General features: G+C 38.9%; 1 protein-coding gene across 1 annotated transcript in view; it reads right to left on the bottom strand.

Annotated features, from left to right (window-relative positions):
• ANKRD44 (ankyrin repeat domain 44) overlaps positions 1-21,715 on the bottom strand; it is a 359,716-nt gene that overhangs the window by 143,532 nt on the left and 194,469 nt on the right. The window contains 2 exon segments of the mRNA XM_043993594.1: positions 3,308-3,378; positions 20,317-20,395. Coding sequence (XP_043849529.1) covers positions 3,308-3,378; positions 20,317-20,395 — 150 coding nt within the window.

Here is a 21,715-nt window from a genome sequence, read left to right as displayed (position 1 = left end):
GAAGAAGCACTACAACTTGCTTTGCCCCTGCATCTTAAGAACCATGGGACTTTTCCATCTAACTTGCAGCTGAAACCTTCTGTATATGTTGTCTCCCTCACTGGAACGTGAGCTTCTTGAAAGTAAGGACTATTATCTTTTTATGTGTATTCCCAGTATTAAGCATTTAATAAATGCTTTATTCAGCAAGAGATTGTACCTCTTATTTTACTGAGAGAATAGAAGCTATTCAACCCAAACTTTTTTTTTTTTTCAGGGCAATAAGGGTTAAGTGACTTGCCCAGGATCATACAGCTAGTAAATGTCAAGTGTCTGAGGCTGGACTTGAACTCAGGTCCTTCTGAATCCAGGGCTGATGCTTTATCCTCTGCACCACCTAGCTGCCCCCTCCCAAACTAACTTTTCTTCCATTGTTCCATAACTCAAACATCCTCTTCATCACCCCCCCCACCCCTTCTGTTCTCCTTATACTCCATTCTCTGGTTGACTAGGTGCCTCTTCTTATGAAAGCCAGCCACCCCTGTCTTTTCTAAGCATTTGTCTTCTTTATCACTCCCTCTTTCTCACTATTAAACTCTCCTTATCTACCAGTTCCTTACCTGACTCCTACAAACATATCGTGGTCTTCATTTTACTTTTTCTTTTCCTGTTCACACTCAAACTCCTAGAAAGATCCACCTACAATCATTGCTCATATTTGCTCATTTCCCAGGACTTCTCAGGCCCTTGTAATCAACTGAAACTGCTGACTCCAAGGTTATGAACAATCTCAACAGCTAAATCCAATGGCCTTTTTTCAGAACTCATTCTACTTGACCTCTCTGCCACTTTTAACACTGTCAACTCCTCACTCCTAGAGAGTTTCCTTTTCAAGGCTTCCCTGACAATGCTCTCTTGGGTCTCTTCCTACCTGTCTGATTGTCCTTTATTAGCCTTTGCTTGACCATACTTCTGTTTCTACCCACTGTGTGCCTACCCTGCAAAGCTCTGTTTAGAGCCCTCTTCTCTTTTCTCTCTGCACAGCATCAAGATGACTAGCACTACTCATAACTCAGAGTTCCAGCCCTGAATTACCTGATAGTAGATGTACCATTGAATTGCCAGCCCAAAGGCATTTCATGGTGTGATAAAATAATGGGATTTAGCAGATACTCAAAGGCCCACCTGGAGATTAATCTAAACTGATTGAATTAAGTGAGAGTGATTGACTGCTGATTAGCCTACTTCAAGTTAACTAGATTGTAAGCACACCTGGATGGCCCTTAAGAAGGTATTGTTCTCAGGAGCTAAGGACTTTGAACTCAACTCAAGACCACCTTTAAGTCTAGTGAACCAATGGATTTGGATAATGCTAACCAAACTCTACGTGGCTACCTGTATGCTTTAATAAATGCTTAATGCCCAAAGACTGGTGCTAAAGCTTCAAAATTTAAGGCAATCACACAATTTAAATTTTAAACATCACAATGGTCTATATGTACAAAAAACTCATTCCACTGTCTCCAAAACCAATCTCTCTAATAAATTTTCCATTGATGACTCCATCATGTTTTGAATAACCCAGATTTACAACCTTGGATTCATCTTTGATTCTTCTCTCTTCCTTATTCCCCCACATCCTAGCAGTCAGATGCCTCAATTGATTCTATCTCTCCAACATCTTTCATATCCATTTCCTTCTTTCCATTCACATAACATCTACTCTAAGTCGGGCCTCATCATGTCTCATCTAGACTATTGTAATAGCCTTTTTATTGGCCTTCCTGTTTCCAGTCTCTCTCCTTTAATTCTTCTGCCCCAATAAACACCAAATTAATATTCCTAAAATTCAGATCTCACTATGTCAATCCCCTGCCCCCAAATGAAAAACCCTTCAATGGCTTTCTATTTACTTTAGAATAAAATGTAATTCTGAGAAAGTCCATAAGTTGGCAACAAAGGCCCTACATAATCGAGCTTTCACTTACCTCTAGAATCATATTTCATATTCTTCCCTTTGACATAGTTTCCATTCTAGTAAAACTGACACTCTAGCTCTTACCCATAGATGATACTACATCTCCCACCTTTGTGTCTTTGCACAAGTGGTCTCTCCCACTTGTGGAATGCACTTCCTCCTCCCTTCTACTGCCTGGAATTCCTAACTTCTTTTAAGACAGCTCAGTATCACCACACATATACATGAGGTAGTCCTCCTGAAGTCAGGAGGACCTGAGTTCAAATCTCACCTCAGACACTTATTAGTTATGTGACCCAGGGCAAGTCACTTAACCCCAATTGCCTTAAAACATCTGTGGCCTTCTCCAGTAGTCCTGATGTATATCTTGCCAGTGGACCCAGATGGCTCTTGAGGAAAGAGTAAAGTTGGTGACCTTGCACAACCCTCCCTCACTTAAATCCAATTCAGTGGGAGTCATGACATCACCTTGATGCCATGGTCCTCTTTGAGAATGAAGGACAAACAACAACAACAACCTCCCCCACTGGCTGGTAAAGTTCTCTCCCTTGTGAAATCACTTTGCACTATTTTATATATCCTTTATATTCCTTTATCTGTAGTCCAGTTGTGCCCCTTCAATAGAACATAAGCTTCTTGAGGGTAGAGACTCTCATTTTTGTCTCTATATCCCCAGTGCCTAGCAGAGTGCCTTGGGCATAAGAAGCTATTAATATATGTCTATTAAATTGAATCTACTCTTCATGATGCTGCCAGAGAAAATAATCTTAATGTAACACTCTGACCATGTTACTCTTCTATTCAAAATCCTTTGGTGCTCCCTATACTCCTGATCCTGGCATTCAGAGTCCCCCGTAATCTGGCTCCAAACTACCTTGTCAATTTTATGTCACTATTCCTCTTCATATACTTATATTCCAGTCTAAACTGGATGACCCCCCCCCACTTATTCTTCCTTCTCCCATGTCTAGCTCACACTGGTTCCCATGCATAGAATGGAAACCCCCATTCAACATCATCTGTCAAAGTCTATCCTGACATCCCTCAGGGCCAACTTGAGTGCCACTTCCTCTATGAAAGCCTTCCATGACCCTAACCCTTTTCCTCTCTCCCTTATGTGAAAGTGATCTTTCTCTGTTCAAAATTCCCATAGCAGTTTGGCCAGACCACCCCTTTGGCCTCATCTCACTCACCTTTGTATCATAGTTTCCTCTCTTAAGCATGTAGACTTTGAGAACAGAATGTTATGTCATATCCTTGTGTCCCTAGCACCATGTCTCATAAATAACAGGCACCCAAATATTTGAGATAAAATGAATTAAGTGTTCAGAAACATCAGGTGAAACTCACTTCACTTCGGGAGGCAACAGCGCGGTGGAGTGGGGTCAGCCACATGTTATCCTTGGCATTCACACGAGCCCCTGGAACAGGAGAGTATAAGTTAGCACATAAAATACTGTCAATTGAATAATCTGATAACACGGTTTAATTCAATCACTATTACCACCTCAGGGAGGGGAAGGGGGAGGGGGGAAAGAGGGATAGAATTTGGAATTCAAAATTTTAAAGAAAAATGTTTATTATTAATTCAATTGCTACAGTTCTCAGCCTCATTTTGATGGTACTATCTTCACTGGCTTTACTTTGAGTCAGTTCTGTGCTTTTAAGAGTAGGGCTAAGTTGTTTATATCAGAGGTGTCAAACATGTGACCAGCAACACTCCCCACTGCTGACAAACCAGATTAAAATGTAATTAGGAAATATTGAACCAAATATATAAAAATATAATAAAACATATATAACATTACATTTTAAAGCTAAATTAACATGCAGCCTGCAGGGATCCTTATGTATGGATTAATGACCACCATTTCTATTTGAGTTCAACTCCACTGGTTTAGATGTGCACCAGGGAAAAGGAGACAGGCCTCGTGGTATATAGGAAGAGGGTAGGCAATGTCAGAAGGAAGATGTGAGAATTGGAAGGAACAATTCAAGGTTGCTCAAGTTGAGATGTTCTGGGACTACCTGGAAGACTAGATTATTCATAGTAAAGTAATCAGTCAGAGTGAAAATTACTATTTGGTCATTTAACATGTGTACAGCACTGATTGGTGTATACAATGTGCTTGGAGTAGAACATAATAATTCAAATAGCTTTCAACTCATTACATGTTTAAGACACTTAAATTTTAACCAAACCTAGTATATATTGAAGTCTTGACTACTCTCATCTAAAGGGGTAGACTGGGGAAGGTTTGAAAGAATCATGAGAAGAAAGGGGTAAGTAGTTCAGTCTAGAACTATATGTTCTACTACAGTACTCAAGTAACTTACAGAAACTACAAGAGTAACACAGTCCTCCAAGTTTCTTGGTATTAGGAGAACCGGGATTATTTCAGATTTTTCATGGCTATTACCAACCCTGCTTATTTAAACAGATTCAAACCACCAGGAACACGCCACGTCAGCCCCAAAACAATTCACTGTGAACTATAGCACAATCATTAAGACAATTATTTCAGAAGCAATAGAATTTCAGAATCTCAGAGTTGGGGAGTGCCTTACGGACCCACTAGTTAACAGTAATCCTCTCTACAATATTCCTGACAAGTAGCTGTCTGGCATCTAGCTGAAGACTTCTAAGGCAACTCATCTAATTTGGGATAGCTCTAACTTTTAGGAAGTTTTTTGTTCTGAAACCAAGCCTAAATCTGTCCTTCTGTAACTTATACTCACAAATCCAAGTTTTTCCCTCTATGGCAGAACAAAAATAAGCTTAATCCCTTTCCCTTATGTTGACTTTTCAAGTGCTTGAAGAAAGCCAGCTTCCCTTGTCTTCTCCTCTCCTGGCTAAACATATTAATTTCCTTCATATGACCCTCCCATGTTATGGTCTCAAGCCACTCCATCTCTTGCTGAGTGTTCTTCCTAAAATGTGGCACCCTAAAATTGACACAATATTCCAGATATGATCTAATGAGATCAGAATACAATAGGACTATCACCTTCCTTGTTCGTGGCATTATATCAGTATTAATGTCGACATTCAAGTCAGCTTCTTTTCTGGCTGTGTCGTCTCATTTGGAGTTTATGGTTCACTAAAACATCTCAGATTAGAAAATGTATATATTATGCAAATTCTAAAGGTTCTGTAATAGACCCCTCTTTTTTTCTCCTTCATTTTCATTCCATCTGACAACATCATCAGCTCCCGTGGATCCAATTGTCATCTCTATACTAATGATTCTCAAATCTCTCTATCAAACCCCAACCTTTCTGCTGTCTGGAGGACATGTCTCACATCTCCAACCGTCTATTGGACATCTCATACCAGGTGTCCCATAAATAGTGTTCCAAAATGTACTCATTGTCTTTTCTCCCAAATCCTTCCCCTTCCAAAATTCCTTATTACTGCCCAGAGCACCACCATCCTCCCAGTCATTGAGACTCCCAACCTAGGTGTCATCCTTAACTAGTCACTCTCACTCTCCCCCTTCGATATCCAATATGTTGCCAAGGCCCATCACTTCTACTATCTTAACATCTCTAGTAAATGCTCCTTTCTTTCTTTCGACACTGCCAACCAGCAACAGGCCCCTTTGACCTCAAGCCTGGAAAATTGCAACAGCCTGCTGTTCTGTCTCCCCGCTTCAAGTCTCTCCTTACTCCAATATATCCTCTACTCAGCCATCATGATAAAGTACAGGTCTGACCATGTTACCACCTCTACCCACCTCATTCAATAAACTCCAGTGGCTCCCTATTACCTAAAGGATCAAACATAAAATCTTCTTTCTGGCATTCAAAGACCTTTATAACCTGGCTCCTTTTTGCCTTTCCAATCTTTTTATACTTTGCTCTCCTTCACATACTCAATAATCCAGCGATTCTAGCCTCCTTGGTGTTCCTCAGACAAAACTCTTCCTCTCAATTTTGGACATTTTTACTGGAATTCTCTCCCTCTTCATCTCCACCTCATAGCTTTCCTCAAGTTGCAGTTAAAGTCCTACCTTCTGCAAAAAGCCTTTCCTAGTGTTCCTTAAGACAAGTACCTTCTCTCAAAGATGATCTCCAATATATTCTGTATGTTTACAGTTCTTTGTATGTTGTCTCCCTCATTATAATGTGAGCTCTTTGAGAGCAGGGACTCCTTACAGAATCAGTCTTTTTTTTTTCTGGGCAATGGGGGTTAAGTGACTTGCCCAGGGTCATATAGCTAGCAAGTGTCAAGTGTCTGAGGCCAGATTTGAACTCAGGTACTCCTGAATCCAAGGTGAGTGCTTTGTCCACTGCACCACCTAGCTGCCCCCAGTATCAGTCTTAATAAATGTTTGCTTACTGATTAAAGTCAAGTCAGCTATTATCATTTTTTTAAAAAACCCAGATCACTTCCCACAGAAACTGCTACCCAGCAATGATCTCAATTATATATGCATATCCATTTGACTTCTTGAACCTAAATATTTATAGGACATTTATTCCTACTAAATTTTATCTTATTAAATTCATCCCATTGTTCTAAAGTGTCGAGATCTTTCTGGTACCTGACTATGCCATTTAATGTATGAATTTGTTATCTGCAAATTTGATGTTTGTTACATATTCCTTTCTTGAAGCCACTGATAAAAAATAATGAGCAGCACAAGATCATGGACATATCCCTGGGGCACTCTATTAAATACCTATTCCAAAGTTAAAATTTTTGCATCAATGACTTCTCCACAAGACCAATCTTTTAAACAGTTTGAAGCCACCAAAATATATTAGCATCTAAGGTTATATCTCTTGTCCACACTGATACATGACATTGTCAAAAGCTTTGCTGAAATCTTACCCTGTCAAAAAGGGAACAGGATTAGTTATACTGATTCTCAATGGTCATTGCTTTATTCTCTAAATGAAGATGAAACACTTTTTGAAAAATTTTTAAAAGGGGGCAGCTAGGTGGCACAGTGGATAAAGCACCAGCTCTGGATTCAGGAGGACCTGAGTTCAAATTTGGCCTCAGACACTTGACACTTACTAGCTGTGTGACCCTGAGCAAGTCACTTGACCCCCATTGCCCTGCAAAAAAACAAAAAAAAAAAACCAAAATTTTTTAAAAAGAAGTAAATGACAAAGCTCAGATCCAGCCCTTACTGTAATATTCATTCTCTCATTAATTGTTAGCCAATCAGAGTCGATTGTCACTCTTGGGAACACCCGTCTTCCAATGGGCATATAAGTCCTGAGCCCACCACCATGATTGTCTTTGATGTAAGAGAGAGATGGCCAAATAACCATCCTTTTATTAAAATGCTTGCATTATTAATAAAATGATTCAATTACCCGGGAAAAAATAAATGCACATAAAGCATATCTTTAATAATATGTTTCAGAATATTTCCAGGAATTTTAGTTAATTCCACCAGTGTATAGGCTTAAAACTACACTCTTTGCTTGGCTCGCATTTGAAATTAACTAAATTCTTATTCTAAAACTAAGCTTTCATGGGTAAAATGTGGATTATTTAGAGGAAAAGGGTAGATGGAGAAAATATTATGTCAGGAGATGTAGTGTATACATCCATATAATTCTATCACTGAAAAAAGATCATAAGTGATGACTGCTGAGCTTCCTTAATTGAGTTTAATGTTTTGAGCTTTTTTCCCCTTTTTGGTAAGATGGGGAAGGTTTTATAAAAAGAATTTTATTTGGAAGGAGGAGGAGAAAAATCTATGGTCACTCTGTGGACTTGGTGGGAGGAAGCTATTTTAGGCCTTAGGGTAATGAGGAAGGAAAGGACAACAAGAACTAAGAGTGGGAGCATGGAAACAAAGAAAGTAGTGAAGCCTCAAAAAGCTGAGTGGGGTAGAGAAGGAGAGGGAGGCTACAGGAGAGGCAAGAGGAAAGTGGTAACATTATAGAGAAAAGATGAACAAAGCTGAACAATTAGAAAGAGACTAAATCTGTGTACATTTTTAAAATGACTGCCATTGTTGTTACTATTTTAAGAACGTCCAAGAGTATAATAGTTGAAAGGTAACTTGAAGCTTTTTAAGACACTGATTAAAAAAGAAACAGAAAGGGACAGCTAGGTGGTGCAGTGGATGGAACACCAGTCCTGGAGTCAGGAGGGCCTGAGTTCAAGTCTGGCCTCAGACACTTACTGGCTGTGTGACCCTGGGCAAGTCACTTAGCCCTGATTATTTAAAAAAGAGAGGGAGAGAGAGAGAGAGAGAGAGAGAGAGAGAGAAATAGAAGCACAGAATCATAGAATATAGGAACTGAAAGAGACTTCAGAGGTCATCTAGACCAGATGTGTCCCATTAGGAAGTGTTACTGAACAAATTAAAATGTAATTGAGAAATGTTTAATAAATAAATTAAAACACAATAGAACATAGATAGTGTTAATATGTGATCTCCTAAGTCACTATGCTATCCATAGGTATCTTTATGCATGGTTTGGTGGCCCTCATTTCTGTTTGAGTTTGACACCATTGGTCTAGATTAGAGCTTCTTAAACTTTATCCACTCGTGACCCCTTTTCACCTGAGAAATTTTTACGTGACCCTAGATATATAGGTATATAAAATAGGTATACAAATCAAATATTTACTGCCATATTTTTCACAACCCCCACATTCAGTTATGTGACCCTATATGGGGTTGTGACCCACAGTTTAAGAAGCTTTGATCTAGATAACCTCTTTGGCTAATAGTTGTAGACACTAAGGCTTGGAGAGAAAAATCAATTTGCCTAAGGTCATACAATAAAGTAATGGCAGATCCCAGACTGAAAGCCAGATCTCCTAATTCATTCCATTGTACTTTCCATTATTCCACACTGCCTCACTAATACAGTTTTTCCCCCTTTTTTTGACTAAAGAAAAAACAAATACAGTTAATCCTCAACATTTGCCAGTTTAACTTTCACCCCTTTAGCTTGATTGGTGCATGTTCTCTGCTGGTGCATAGTAGAGAAAAAAAAAAAGAGAGGCCCAATGCATGCAAGTCTGTGGAGCAGCTGGTATCCTACTAGGCACTTCACTGGAGTTGTTCACCCTACTCTTTATAAAGAGCTCCCCGTGCAGTGTATTCATTGCATATTTTCATTGTTTGCCTTTAAAATTCAAGTTTTTGTGTTGCTATTATGCCCTCAAAGCATAGTGCAAGACCTTTGGGCTCAAAGCCCAAGCAGGCAAAGTCAATGGTTCAGTTTACTGAGAAAATAAAAGATAAACTGGAATGTCTGCTGTTGCTGTCCACCTAAGTTTGGTGTTGACAAATAGAAAACTCGTTAATAGCTGAAAAAAGAAAGAAATATTCATAAAAACAGAGTGATGAAGGAATTGAAAAAATGGAAAAGCAGCTAAGTTTGTGTGTTGATGGGATGGTGTTAGCTTCCACTGATGAGTACAAGCATCTATGCAGGGCCTAGCAAAAAAAGGTGCCTGGTCTGCCCAGTTGTCAGGGGGAAGTTCTGCTCTGACCTGGATGGGGACTCACCCCAATGTGTGTGCTTTTCATCCAGGAACAGTTCACCCAGGTAGCCAAAAGGGAGATTAGAGATGACAAGTTGACCCTTTTTCCTTGTTTACCTCAGGGTTCTTCTGACATTACCTCTCCTGAGTTGCCTCTATTCTCCCCCTGCATTTTATAGGTAATTTCAAGGATGCCAGGTTAGGAAAAGACATGTCAGAATTAACGTTTTGTCATAAAGAATTATATGTAGAAAACTACACTTTCTGCATTCTCTAGCAAATGATTACAGTTTTGGTGGTCATGGGAATCTAATCCCTTATTTCCCATAGGTTCAATCTATCAAAATTTACATTTTTGACTTCCCCAAATGTTTTCTAGGAATGTTACCCCCATGAAAATTGGGAATTGACTCTAACTTCAACATAATTCTTTATTAGTGCATGAAGAAGCCATATGTTGAGCCCTAAAGCAAATGTGGACAGTATTATATTCAAATATTACTATCATTGGGTGTCTGAGTTCACTGGTTTACTACAGTTAGTCTCAAAAATACATACCAAGTAGGGGTAGCTATGGGGCGCAGTGGATAAAGCACTGGCCCTGGATTCAGGAGGACCTGAGTTCAAATCCGGCCTCAGACACTTAACACTTACTAGCTGTGTGACCCTGGGCAAGTCACTTAACCCCAATTGCCTCACCAAAAAAAAAAAATACATACCAGGCCAAGCAAAGTGGATAGGAAATTATCAAGATGTGAAAAGCTTTAAGTACAAAAAGGAGGAATTAATATTTGACCTGAAAGTTAAAAGGGAACCATTGAAGTTTATTGAATAGACATAGATGAGATGCTCATACTTATGCATTAGGAAAACACTTTTGGTAGCTATGTGTAGAAGAGAGAAACTTGGGACAGGAAGAACAATAAGGAGACTATTGCAATAGTTTAAGCAAGAAGTGGTAAGGCCTGAACTAGGGTAGTGGTTATGTGAATGTTGAGAAGAGAATGGGAGAGAGATTTTGTGAAGATAGATTTGGCAGCTGGTTGTATATAAGGGGAAGGGGGACTGACAGTGAAGAGATGAAAATGACACCAAGGTTATGAACCTAATTAACTGAAAAGATGTTGGCACCCTTGGCAGAAATAGGGAAATTCAGAAGAGAAGTGGATTGGGGATATGGTTGAGAGGGAGATGAATTTGTTTTGGAAATGTTGAGTTTGAGATGCCTGTGGGACATTCAGTTAAAAGTGTCCAATAGGCAGGCAGTTGATTATTCAGTTCCAGAAATTAGGAAAGAGACTAAGGCTAGATAGATTGATCTGCAAGTCATCTACTTAGAGAGAATTGAATCCATAAAAGCTGACGAGGTGTCACTAAGCATAGACAGAAAAAAGACTTCCCAGAAGAGATCCTTGCAAGATACCCACAGTTGGCAGAGATGACATGGATGAAGATCCACCAAAAGATACCTAACAGGAGTTAGACAGGAAGGAGGTGAACCAAGAGAGAACAGTATTATAGAAACCCAGAGAGAAGACAGTTTCTATGAGGAAGTGGTCGACAGTGTCAAATGATACCAAAAAAAAAGTCAAGAAGGATGAGGGCTGAGGAAAACTCATTAGATTGGGCAATTGAGAGCTATCTTGGTGATGCTGATAACATTTTGGCTGAATGATGAGGTCAGAAGTCAGATTACAGAGGGTTTAGAAGACAGTGAAAGGAGAAGAATTAGATATACCTAGTATAGATAAACTTTTCGAGGAGTTTAGTGAGAAGACACAGGATGATAACTAGCAAGAATGTTAGGATCTATTAATTTCTTTAAAGGATGGAGGAGTACCTGGATGCATTTGTGGGTAGCAGACTGAAGAGTACACAGAGAAAAGGGGGATAAAAGTGGAGGTAATTTGTTGGAGAATATAACAGGGGATGCAATCAAAGGTATATTTGGAGGGGGTGGGTGTGGCAAAAAAAGATAATGTCAGGTTCCTGTGAAACAAGAAGAGGGACCTGGTGGTGAATGACCTTACTTTTTTATTGAATTATAATATTAGACCCTCATCTGAAAGGGGAGGGGGGAGTGGTGATGTGGGAGATTTGAAGGGAGAAGAGAAAGTTAGGTCTCTTAAATACTCTCTGTTGGTCATCTGCTTCTCTGACCTTATCATGTAGTCTCTGAGATTCAGTTAAGACATAGCCTTATCCTTTCTAGATTGTAATTTAGAAAGGAGGTAAAAAGAGATAGTTCTTGGGGACAGCTAGGTGGCAGAGTGGATAAAGCACCGACCCTGGATTCAGGAGGACCTGAGTTCAAATCTGATCTCAGACACGTGACACTTACTATGTGTGAGACCTTGGGTGAGTCACTTAACCCTCATTGCCAGAGAGAGAGAGAGAGAGAGAGAGAGAGAGAGAGAGAGAGAGAGAGAGAGAGAGAGAGAGAGAGTTCTTAATCTAAAGGAGCTTGAATTGTAATGAAAGAAATAGTTAATAAAATGCATTAGAATATAGATAATGTTAATATGTGGTTTTCTAAGTCAATATGCACTTGCTGGGATCCTCATGTATGCTTTAGTGGGCCCCTTTCCATTTGAGTTTGACCCCACTGCTTTAGTCTACTCTTAAGGATCTCCTATGAAGAAAATGTATTTTTCAACCACATCAATCGGGTATATCAAGGCCAGCCTCAGGACACTCACCACCAACTTGATTTCATCTGCCCCTCCTATCTGATATAAAAAAATACTCCTCCTTTCACAAAATAACATGGACTAACACAGAGCTCTTTACTTGGATATTCCCAAACTTCTAGGTCATTAAAATATATTTTTTAAAAGTCTTGGCTCTATTCATACATGAAGCACTAAGATTTCTAAAGTATTTAACTCGCATACCTTAACTTGTTGGAGTCTCACAACAACCCTCTGAAAAACACAGTATGAATATTAACTTCATTTTACAGATGAAAAAACTGAGGCTCAGTGGTGTTAAATGACCAGCCCAAGGTCACATAGCTATAATCTAAGTGAAAGAGCTAAGACTCAGACACCAAGGTCTTTTGATTTTAAGTTGAATGATCTTTCCAGTACAAATGCTGCCTAACAGAACTTACATACATTCATTTTGGTTATATGTTTGGGCAGTTTTCAAGTTAACGTTATTTTACTCTCATAGACACCTTTTCCAAAGATCTTTCCCCAAAACTGGACAGGGCAAACACACCTGGAAAAGACTGAGGCAGACTAATGAGTTTTTCCAAAAACCCTTGTCTTGCCACAGGTTAAAGAAGACTGGAAAGGGGCCACATGTCATTTGGTTTTCTCCAAATATAATTTCAAGAATATCATATCTTGGAACTTGGTATCTCAGCCCAAGAAGCTCTTTCACTAGGAAAAGCAGAACTACCTAAAAGGGCAAAAATCAGCTCAAAGCCTCAGGAGGAATTTCTATGACTAGTACAAATACCACAAAACTGCACTTGCTCAGACAGATCAGTATGAAATGTATCCTCCTTTGGTCAGGAACATTGTCCCACGGTAAAAGACAGAAAAAACCAGACACATAGTGCAAGACCACTGCTGGGAAGGCCTCCCCATTGTGGGAGGGGGGGAAGGTAGGAAGGAAAAGGGAAAAGTTCATCCCAGCTAAAGAATTTCTTAACTTCCTATTTTAATCAATTGTTCTACCTAACTGGATGATAAGCTTTAATATTTCTATGTTGCCTAAGGATTGGATTGTACTGGTGTCCTTAGAGATGCTCTAAATCTAAAATCCTATGATTATACATATGGCTAGTGTCATCTAAATTCAGTATTTGGGGAAAAGCCACAACTTCACCCCACTCTAGTTACCTCTCCATGTCTTAGTTTCATCTTCCTTTATATCTGCAAGCTCATCTCTTACCATCATCAGGAGACCTCCTTTCATCATATTATATACATATATACATACATAAATGCAAGCACACATATACATTCATACACACATTCATGCGTAAATGCAAACACATATACATACATACGTACACACACACACACACACACACACACACACACACACACAAATCGCCTTGTTTCTTTAGTCATTAAGAAGCTCCATAATTCAGAACACTTCTCTTCTGGTCCCTTTTGGGGGCAAACAGGGAATTAATTAGGCTATTTTTCTGAGCCAATCATATGAAAAATGCTGCTGTCTGATTTCATCTTTTGGAATAGATCTCAAAATTTCAAGTGATTAAAAAAATATAATTCTCCTACTTCGTATATAGTAACTTGGAATGCAGCCTAAGATAAGGGCTAAGGAATACAGACAAAGAGGTACCTGCCCATTAGCACAGTCCTGAACAACATAGTGTCTGCTCAGGTAAAATATCTATGAACTGAATAATTCATTCACTTATGTCTATTGGACTAGTCCAAAAGAAACCAAAATTTGAACACACTTAGCTATTGTAACACCCATCAAAAGTTCCATTTCAAATGGATCCATGTGTGGGTTTTTGTTCTGAGGCTCTGCCAAGGAGCAGAATGTACTAACCCAGAAAGGCATGTGTACCCAGTTGCATTGGGTACCACACAGGCAACCGCACAGTTTATCAGGATGCATAAACTCTAGTGGCTTTTCAGAGCTGCCCCAGGATCACTTGAGAATTAAAAGGATGATTAGAAACCCAGGAAATAGCTTCTCTCAGTAGTTACTTAAGTCCTTCACATATCCACTTGCCCCTCTCAAAAAGCTGAATAGGCAGCAGCCAAGAAAAGCACTTCTTCTCCACCTCCACCCCCAAAATGAAAATTATTATTACAAAAGCATCATTATCTGGGCTTGGAAGCAGGCAGTGTATTATCAGTGTCATCTCCTACCAGTGTCTTCCACATCCTCTTCCTCTGCATATTTCAGCATCTTGTTTACACATCAGAGGGAGACAAATCCACCCCCGACAGGTTTAGCGATGAGATGAATATTTATAACTGACTTTTTAGGGAACAGCCTTCTATTTACCTGCCAGACAGGAGCCATTGTGTGATGAGCAATGATACAAGCAGCATTTCAATGTCTTTTTTTTTTAAAGGGCATTTTCTCTACCTGACTGATGGAGAAGGTTTAGCCAGGAAAAGCAACAATGACCCTCAGGACTAGAGTCTCATGGCACCCCAAAGGCCCAGGGTACAGATGTCACATCCTTCATATCTTATAACTGCCTTGTTTCATGGTTCTTTTTGGCAGCTAGCACACTGTGGCAAGGCACTCGGAGAGCAATGTCCAGTGGAAATGCTTCTCTTCCTTCACCTACTAAGAAATAGGGACCACCAGAGGGCTGTGACGGTAAAGGGAAGGAAAGGGAGCAATAGCATCAGCAAACACTGTCAGGGGCAAAGCCAATATTCCAGAGCAAACATATATTTTATACTCCTGGTGAAGTGATTTGCAAGGCTAGGCTCATCCAGATTGAGACATTTGATCATACAAATGCACATAAGATGTGTAAATGTTAGGTGAAATGGGTAGTTAAGGGATATTGTGGACAGAGTACTGGACGTGGGAGTTAGGAAGACCTCAGATGATATCCTGAGATGATTAGTAACTCTGTGACCGCAGTCAAATCACTTGGCCTCTCTCAGGCTCAGCTTCCTTAACTGTAAAATAGGAATTATGAGTACCTAACACATTGAGTCATTGTGAGGATCAAATGAGATATTACTTATAAAAGTTCTTTGCAGAAACTTGAAATTCTATATAAAATGTTAGCTATTAGTGACTTCTATGTAATATAGTGGACATGGTTTGAATCCTATATCAAGCATTTACTAGCTGTTTCAACCTTTGTAAATCGCTTAACCAGTCTCAGCCTCACTTTCTTTATCTATAAACATATAATAGATAAAATGGGGACAATAATAGCATCTACACCAGCACTACCCCAGTGTCAGGATCAAATGATATAAAAAATGGCACATGCTTTATTGCTATTAGTGGTGATTAGATGACAGAGTGAATGGGGTGTCAGACTTGGAGTCAAAAAGAACTGAGTTCTATTGCTATCTTAACTAGTTGTACGACCCAAGCTACTCACTTAATCACTCTTTGCCTCAATTTTCTCATCTGTAAAATGGGGTCATAATAGTACTTATCGGGGCAGCTAGGAGGCGCAGTGGATAAGGCACATGGCCTGGATTCAGGAGGACCTGAGTTCAAATCCGGCCTCAGAAGCTTACTAGTTATATGACCCTGGGAAAGTGACTTAACCCTATTTGCTTCAGTTTCCTCATCTGTAAAATGAGCTGGAGTAGGAAATGGCAAACCATTCCAACATCTTTGCCAAGAAAACCCCAAATGGGATCACAGAGAGTTAGATACAACTGAAACAACCCAACAAACAATATTTATAAAGCACTTAGCAGAGTACCCAGTGCATAGTAGGTGCTATATAACTGCTAGCTAACTGTTGTTATTTACCTTGCTTATCTTTCCAAGGACCCAGTTCCTTCTACCTGATCCTTAGCAATTCATAGCTAAAGATCTGGCTGATGGATTATCTGACTCACTCATGGATCAGCTGGCTAGTGGTTTAACTAGTTCTTAATCTTTCCTCTACCTTAAATCCCTCCAAGCTGGTTCCCAAAGCAGCAGCTAAACAAATAGTGAGTGAAATCCACTTTATGGAAAAATATCAGCTATATCTGCATATCCTGAATTTTTTCCTAGTACCTTATTTCCCACTGTTTGCCTCAGAGGCATCTAAATTTCCCTTGGAAATCAGGAGATATCATCAACAGGAATTTTGCCAACTTGGATTACACTGTGACCCCATAGGTTAACGAAGAAGGGGGTGGTGGTGATGCAATAGTGAATGACTTTAGTGGTGGAAATACCTTGTCCAACATGGGAATAATTAATGCCTCATTCATTATTAAATCTGAAAATTCTTTACATGGTTTCCCTAAGTCTCAGCTGCCAGATGTAAGAAGGATAATAAACTGATGAATGATCTTGCAATTACATTCCCTCAGGAGCATAAGACAAAACCCAGGTAGAAAAAGGACATTATCTATAAAAATAAGAATCAATGGGAATCATGACAACTTACAGGTGGTTAGAGGTTTTGGAAACCTTTTCCTACCTCTGCCTCTTTCACTTTCTGGGTGGGATAAGGGATGGAAAGGGGATGAAAAGAAATTCCAAAGCAGTGTGAAAAGTTTACTAGGGATCCTACTAGCTCAAGACTGGTAGCCAGCCTCAATTCCAAAGCTAAGCAAAGGCACAGATCTGAAGAGATCTAAAATAGCTGTGATCCTCCCATGATGACATAGTTACAGTTAAAGTTGGATTGTTTCATGTATATCACATGTGATAGTGGTAGGAAATCATATTTCTCAAGAAGGTGCCCTTCTCTATAGATATGCCATAGAAATAGCTAGATAAAGATCATGTCTCTTGCATTCCAATCTCCTTACTCAGAAGTGACCCCAAACCAGCTGAGGCCCCAAACACACTATGAACAACTAGTCTCTGGGATCCAAAGCCACCAGATGCCTCAACTGAACCCAGAACTTTCCATTCCATTCCATTCCAGCCAAGAATCTCCTCCCTGAGAGGGTTTTCATCTCATGACAAGGGTCATCTTTCAATAAGTTTAAGGAATGGACAACACAAATGAATTCAAGTAGTTTGGGGGACCTGAGAGCTAGTACTTAACTGACCCAAGTCGCCTTTTTCAGATTGCCTCTGCCCCCAGCTTCCCAGTATCTGGAGAGAAAAAAAAAACAACCCTAGAAGCTAATACCATTGGCCCCTTCAACTAGCTACTCCCTAAACTGAAATTGCCATTTCCTGTCTCTGGGTAGTTGTATAAGCCAATTTTGCCCATTCCCAGAATGCTCTCCCACCTTACCTTTATCTCCACTTTTAGTAATCAGTTCAGGTGCCACTTCTTTCACAAAACTTTTTCTTATCTCCTTACTTATTAGTGGTCTTTCCTTTCCTAAATTACCTTATATGTACTTATCTGGGCACATGTTATATCTCTCCTAAATAGAAAACCCCCTACCCTTTGTGGGCAGGGACTTTCCTTGCTATTTATATCTCTTTCACTGAACATTGGACTGTGTACATTGTAGAAAATGAATAAATGTTTATTGAATTAAATGGAAACAAGCTTGAGATCAAACACACAGTTTCAAGATTATACAATATAGTAAAGACATAACCCTGAGTCGCTCATGGTACTGGAACTGGGGAAGGAATGGTTGGTGTGTATTATATCGTGTTAGAGAATGGAATTCTTCATTCTATATCCAAGGCCTTTTTTTTCTTTTAAGATTCTTACTGTTTCTACAGCCACCTATAGGTTAATTTCAGCTACTGAGACAACAACTGCCCAGATATGGGCTAGTTTTCAGGTAAAGTCTGAGCAGACCTCAAACAAAACAAGTTGCTTGAGACCTAGCCTTCAACTGGTGAAAATTCACTTACTTCAATTCTTTAGCTTCTGGGGGGAGGGGGAAAAGGGGAGAGGGGACGAAGCATGTAAGAGAATGAAGTAAGTGATACTGGGTTAGACCTATGGTCCATGAAACCTAATGTTCTGTTTTGGCCAGTAGCCCAAAGGCATGGTTTGTGGTTGGGTATAATTACCTCTGTTGAACATCTCTTGATCAATACGAGCATAAGAATTAAATAATGTCTTAATGTCTGAGGGAAGCATTAATAGCCTTCTCTCAGATTACCAACAACATTATATACTACCAATTATAACACAGCTAACTTTTTAAAAATCTCAATACAGTTTTATTTCCACAATGCCTCACTCTTAGCCTTTCTCTTTTTTCATTCCATTTTAAGTTACAAACCATCTCCCTCCTTTCCTCCCCCCATGCAAAGAAAAGGCCACCAGTTGACACAGATACGCACACACACACACACACACACACACACACACACACACACACACACATATGTAAAACCATACTATCCATAATTCTATTTAGCAGTTCTTTCTCTGGAGGTAGAGAGCATCTTCGTTCATAGGTCCTATGTAGTTGATTTGAGTATTTATAATACTCAGAACAACTTAGTCATTCAGTTATTCTAATAATATTGCTGTTACTGTATACAACATTCTCTCGGTTCTGTTCATTTCACTCTTCATTATTTCATTCAAGTTTTTCTAAAATCAGCCAGCTAGTATTCCATTGCAGTCACATGCCAAAACTTTATCAGCCATTCCCCATTGAATGGGTATGCCCCCAAATTTCCAGTTTTTGCCACTACAAAGAAAGCAGCTAGAAATATTTTGGCACATTTAGGTTATTTTTCTTTTTCCTTGAACACATTGGGAAACAGACTTAATATGGATATTGCTAGATCACAGGGTATACACAGTTAAATAACTCTTAGCTTTTCAAATAGCCTTGTAAATGCTTTCTAAAAAAATATTCAGAAAGTCCATGGGTGTCTTTTAACTCCAGGAAACAAATGCAAAAATGTATAATAGACCAAAGGCTTGTGATGAGACAAGGCCATATCTCCTGAATTTTGTTCTCCCCAAATGGAAAATTCAGGGGATTAAGAGAAATGAAAACCAGTTATTTATATGGACTTGACTTAGCTCTATACTCTGAGGAAAGGATTAGCTTGCTCATGGGGGAAAGGCCATCATGTTTTTGTGGAATTCATTAGGCAAAAGGTATTAAGAATCCCAGTTTTCAAACCAATTTTAACATTTAAGAAATAATAAGGCACAAGTATGTGTTAATTTATCTATGCTTTAAGAAGCCACTTTGCAAAACCAATGAACACACAATTAATTTTTTAAAAATATTTTGAGCTAATCTACTTTGTGGTATTCTAATTTTTACTCTGATATTGATTAGATATGGACAAATCATTAATAGAAAATATTAGATGGAGAAATAATTTATATTTCATTTTATATTTATTCTTTGGGAAAATAAATATACATTTTCATTTTATAATTTAAATATCATTTTATGGTCTAGAAAACAATTTCATCATGACCACCCTTTGAGGCTGTTAAAAAGAAGTCTTACTCCCTCATTTTACAGATGAGAAAACTGAAGGTCCGAGAGGTTCAGGGGCTCACATGACCAGGGTCATAGCATTAATCTAAGTGGCAGAAATGGGACACAAAATGAGGTTATGCCTGATTCCAAGTTCCATGAGTTTTCCACTACCTAGCACCATAGGGAGGTGGTGTGATGCAAAAGAAACCTGGCCTAGAAGGCAGGAAAAAGCTACATTTGAACTCTGCCTGAGATTCCTCCTAGCTAAGATTCTTGCTAACTGGATAAGTTAAGTTCTATAAACTTCATTTTTTGGCAACTAGGTGGACCTGAGTTCAAATTCAGCCTCAGTTACTAGCTGTGTGACCCTGGACAAATCACTTAATTTGTTTGCCTTAGTTTTCTTATCTGTAAAATGAACTTGAGAAGGAAACAGCAAACCACTTCAGTATTTTCACCAAGGAAACCCCCAAAAGGGTCACAAAAAATTGGACACAACTGAAAACAATTAACACAACAAAGCCTCATTTCCTCCACCACATAAAAATAATAATACCAATTTCATAGAGGTATTATTAGGATCAAACATATATATTTATAATAACGTATCAAAGAACTTTGCAAACCTTAAATTGCCACATAAATATCATATTAGTCATTCTTCAGTTTAAAACAATCGAATTCACTAATTTTGTTACATTCAGGAAAGTATTGCTCAAATGATGTCCCAGAGACATAATAAAATATTTTTATTTCTTTAGGTGCCTTTTAGTTGTCTTCCCTAATGTGTCTATTTGCAATATGACAGCATTCTCTCTAGGTGGTCATTTGGTCTGCCACTGATTGCTGGCTGGGCAGACTGGATTTACCTGAAAGAATTAGGAGTTCAATGATCTCTGCATCTCCCAGAAAAGCTGCAACATGAAGCGGAGTCCGCTTCTCAGAATCCTAGGGGGAAAACAAAAAAGAATTCAAATAGTTGGTGATGGCTGATAGGCACCCATGATGGTGCTAATAGAAATGAACATTTATCAGAACTGCTGAGATAGAAGTCCAAAAATTCCAATTAAATGACTCAGGTGACAAATTCATTCTGAAAATATACCACATAAATGAGCAGAGTGAACAAATGTGAAAGGCAACACAAGCTAAGTCCTGGACATAAAAAAGATATAAATATGATATAATGCCTGCCTTCAAAGAGCTTATATTCTATTGAGGGAATGACAAGTATACAGAAAATTCTATTACAAGGTAGGATATCATGGAGGGGGGAAGGAGACCTTCAGATAAAGTGTTCTAGGAAAATCTGAGGAAGGAGAAAATATGTCTAGTGGAGAAGAATCAGAGAAGTCTTCATAGAGGAGGGGGCACCTGAGCTGAGCCTTAGAGGAAAAGAAGGCTGATGAATGGAGAAAGTGAAGAAGGAATACGTTCCAGAAACTAGTAAAAGACAGTATGAATATACAGAGGCAGAGGATAATTTGTAGATTTTTGGACAGTAGCTAGTAGTCTGATATGAATGAAAAGTAGAATATATTCAATATCTATTATATCTCACAAACATGTAAGATTACATGTATGTAATATATATATATATATATATATATATATGAAAAATGTGAAATAATGCTGTAAAGATGCATTGGAACCACATTATGAAGGACCTTAAATGCCAAATTAAGGCAGTGATATCATATCTTATAGCCATTATAATTTTCTTTGTATGTGTGTATAATTTCTTTGCATACAATCCTTTCTTCACTAAATCTTTGGGGGGGCAGGGCAATAAGGGTTAAGTGACTCGTCCAGGGTCACACAGTTAATAAGTGTCAAGTGTCTGAGGCTGGATTTGAACTCAGGTCCTACTGAATCCAGGGCCGGTGCTTTATCCACTGCACCACCTATCTGCCTGCCTAAATCTTTTGTTAAAGTCAGGATCAAGTCAGAATGAACCAAGAGGGCATATCATGTATTCAAGGACATGCCATGATGATATTTAGTTTCTTTTCAACCTTCCATTGTTACAATAAGCAAGTTCCAACTTTTCTGGAAATCATTAAATTTGGTTCTATGGATTGGTTCATGGTTGAAAATATTCATTTGTTTTGTTTTGTTTTTAAAGAGAAGTGACCTAGCTACAGAGGTAAGGGCCCAGAAGAATTTTTAAACACCAAACTTAGTCAACTTGGAGCGTCTTTTTCATGAAATTCTCACCACTTTCTTCCTCAGGCATTATAGCAGGTCAAGTCCAATTTAACCTAAACT

The sequence above is a fragment of the Dromiciops gliroides genome, chromosome 3 (assembly GCF_019393635.1).
Source record: "Dromiciops gliroides isolate mDroGli1 chromosome 3, mDroGli1.pri, whole genome shotgun sequence".
Lineage (NCBI taxonomy): Eukaryota > Metazoa > Chordata > Mammalia > Microbiotheria > Microbiotheriidae > Dromiciops > Dromiciops gliroides.
Note: the sequence above shows the minus strand (reverse complement) of the source record. Positions and strands in the feature narration are given on the sequence as shown.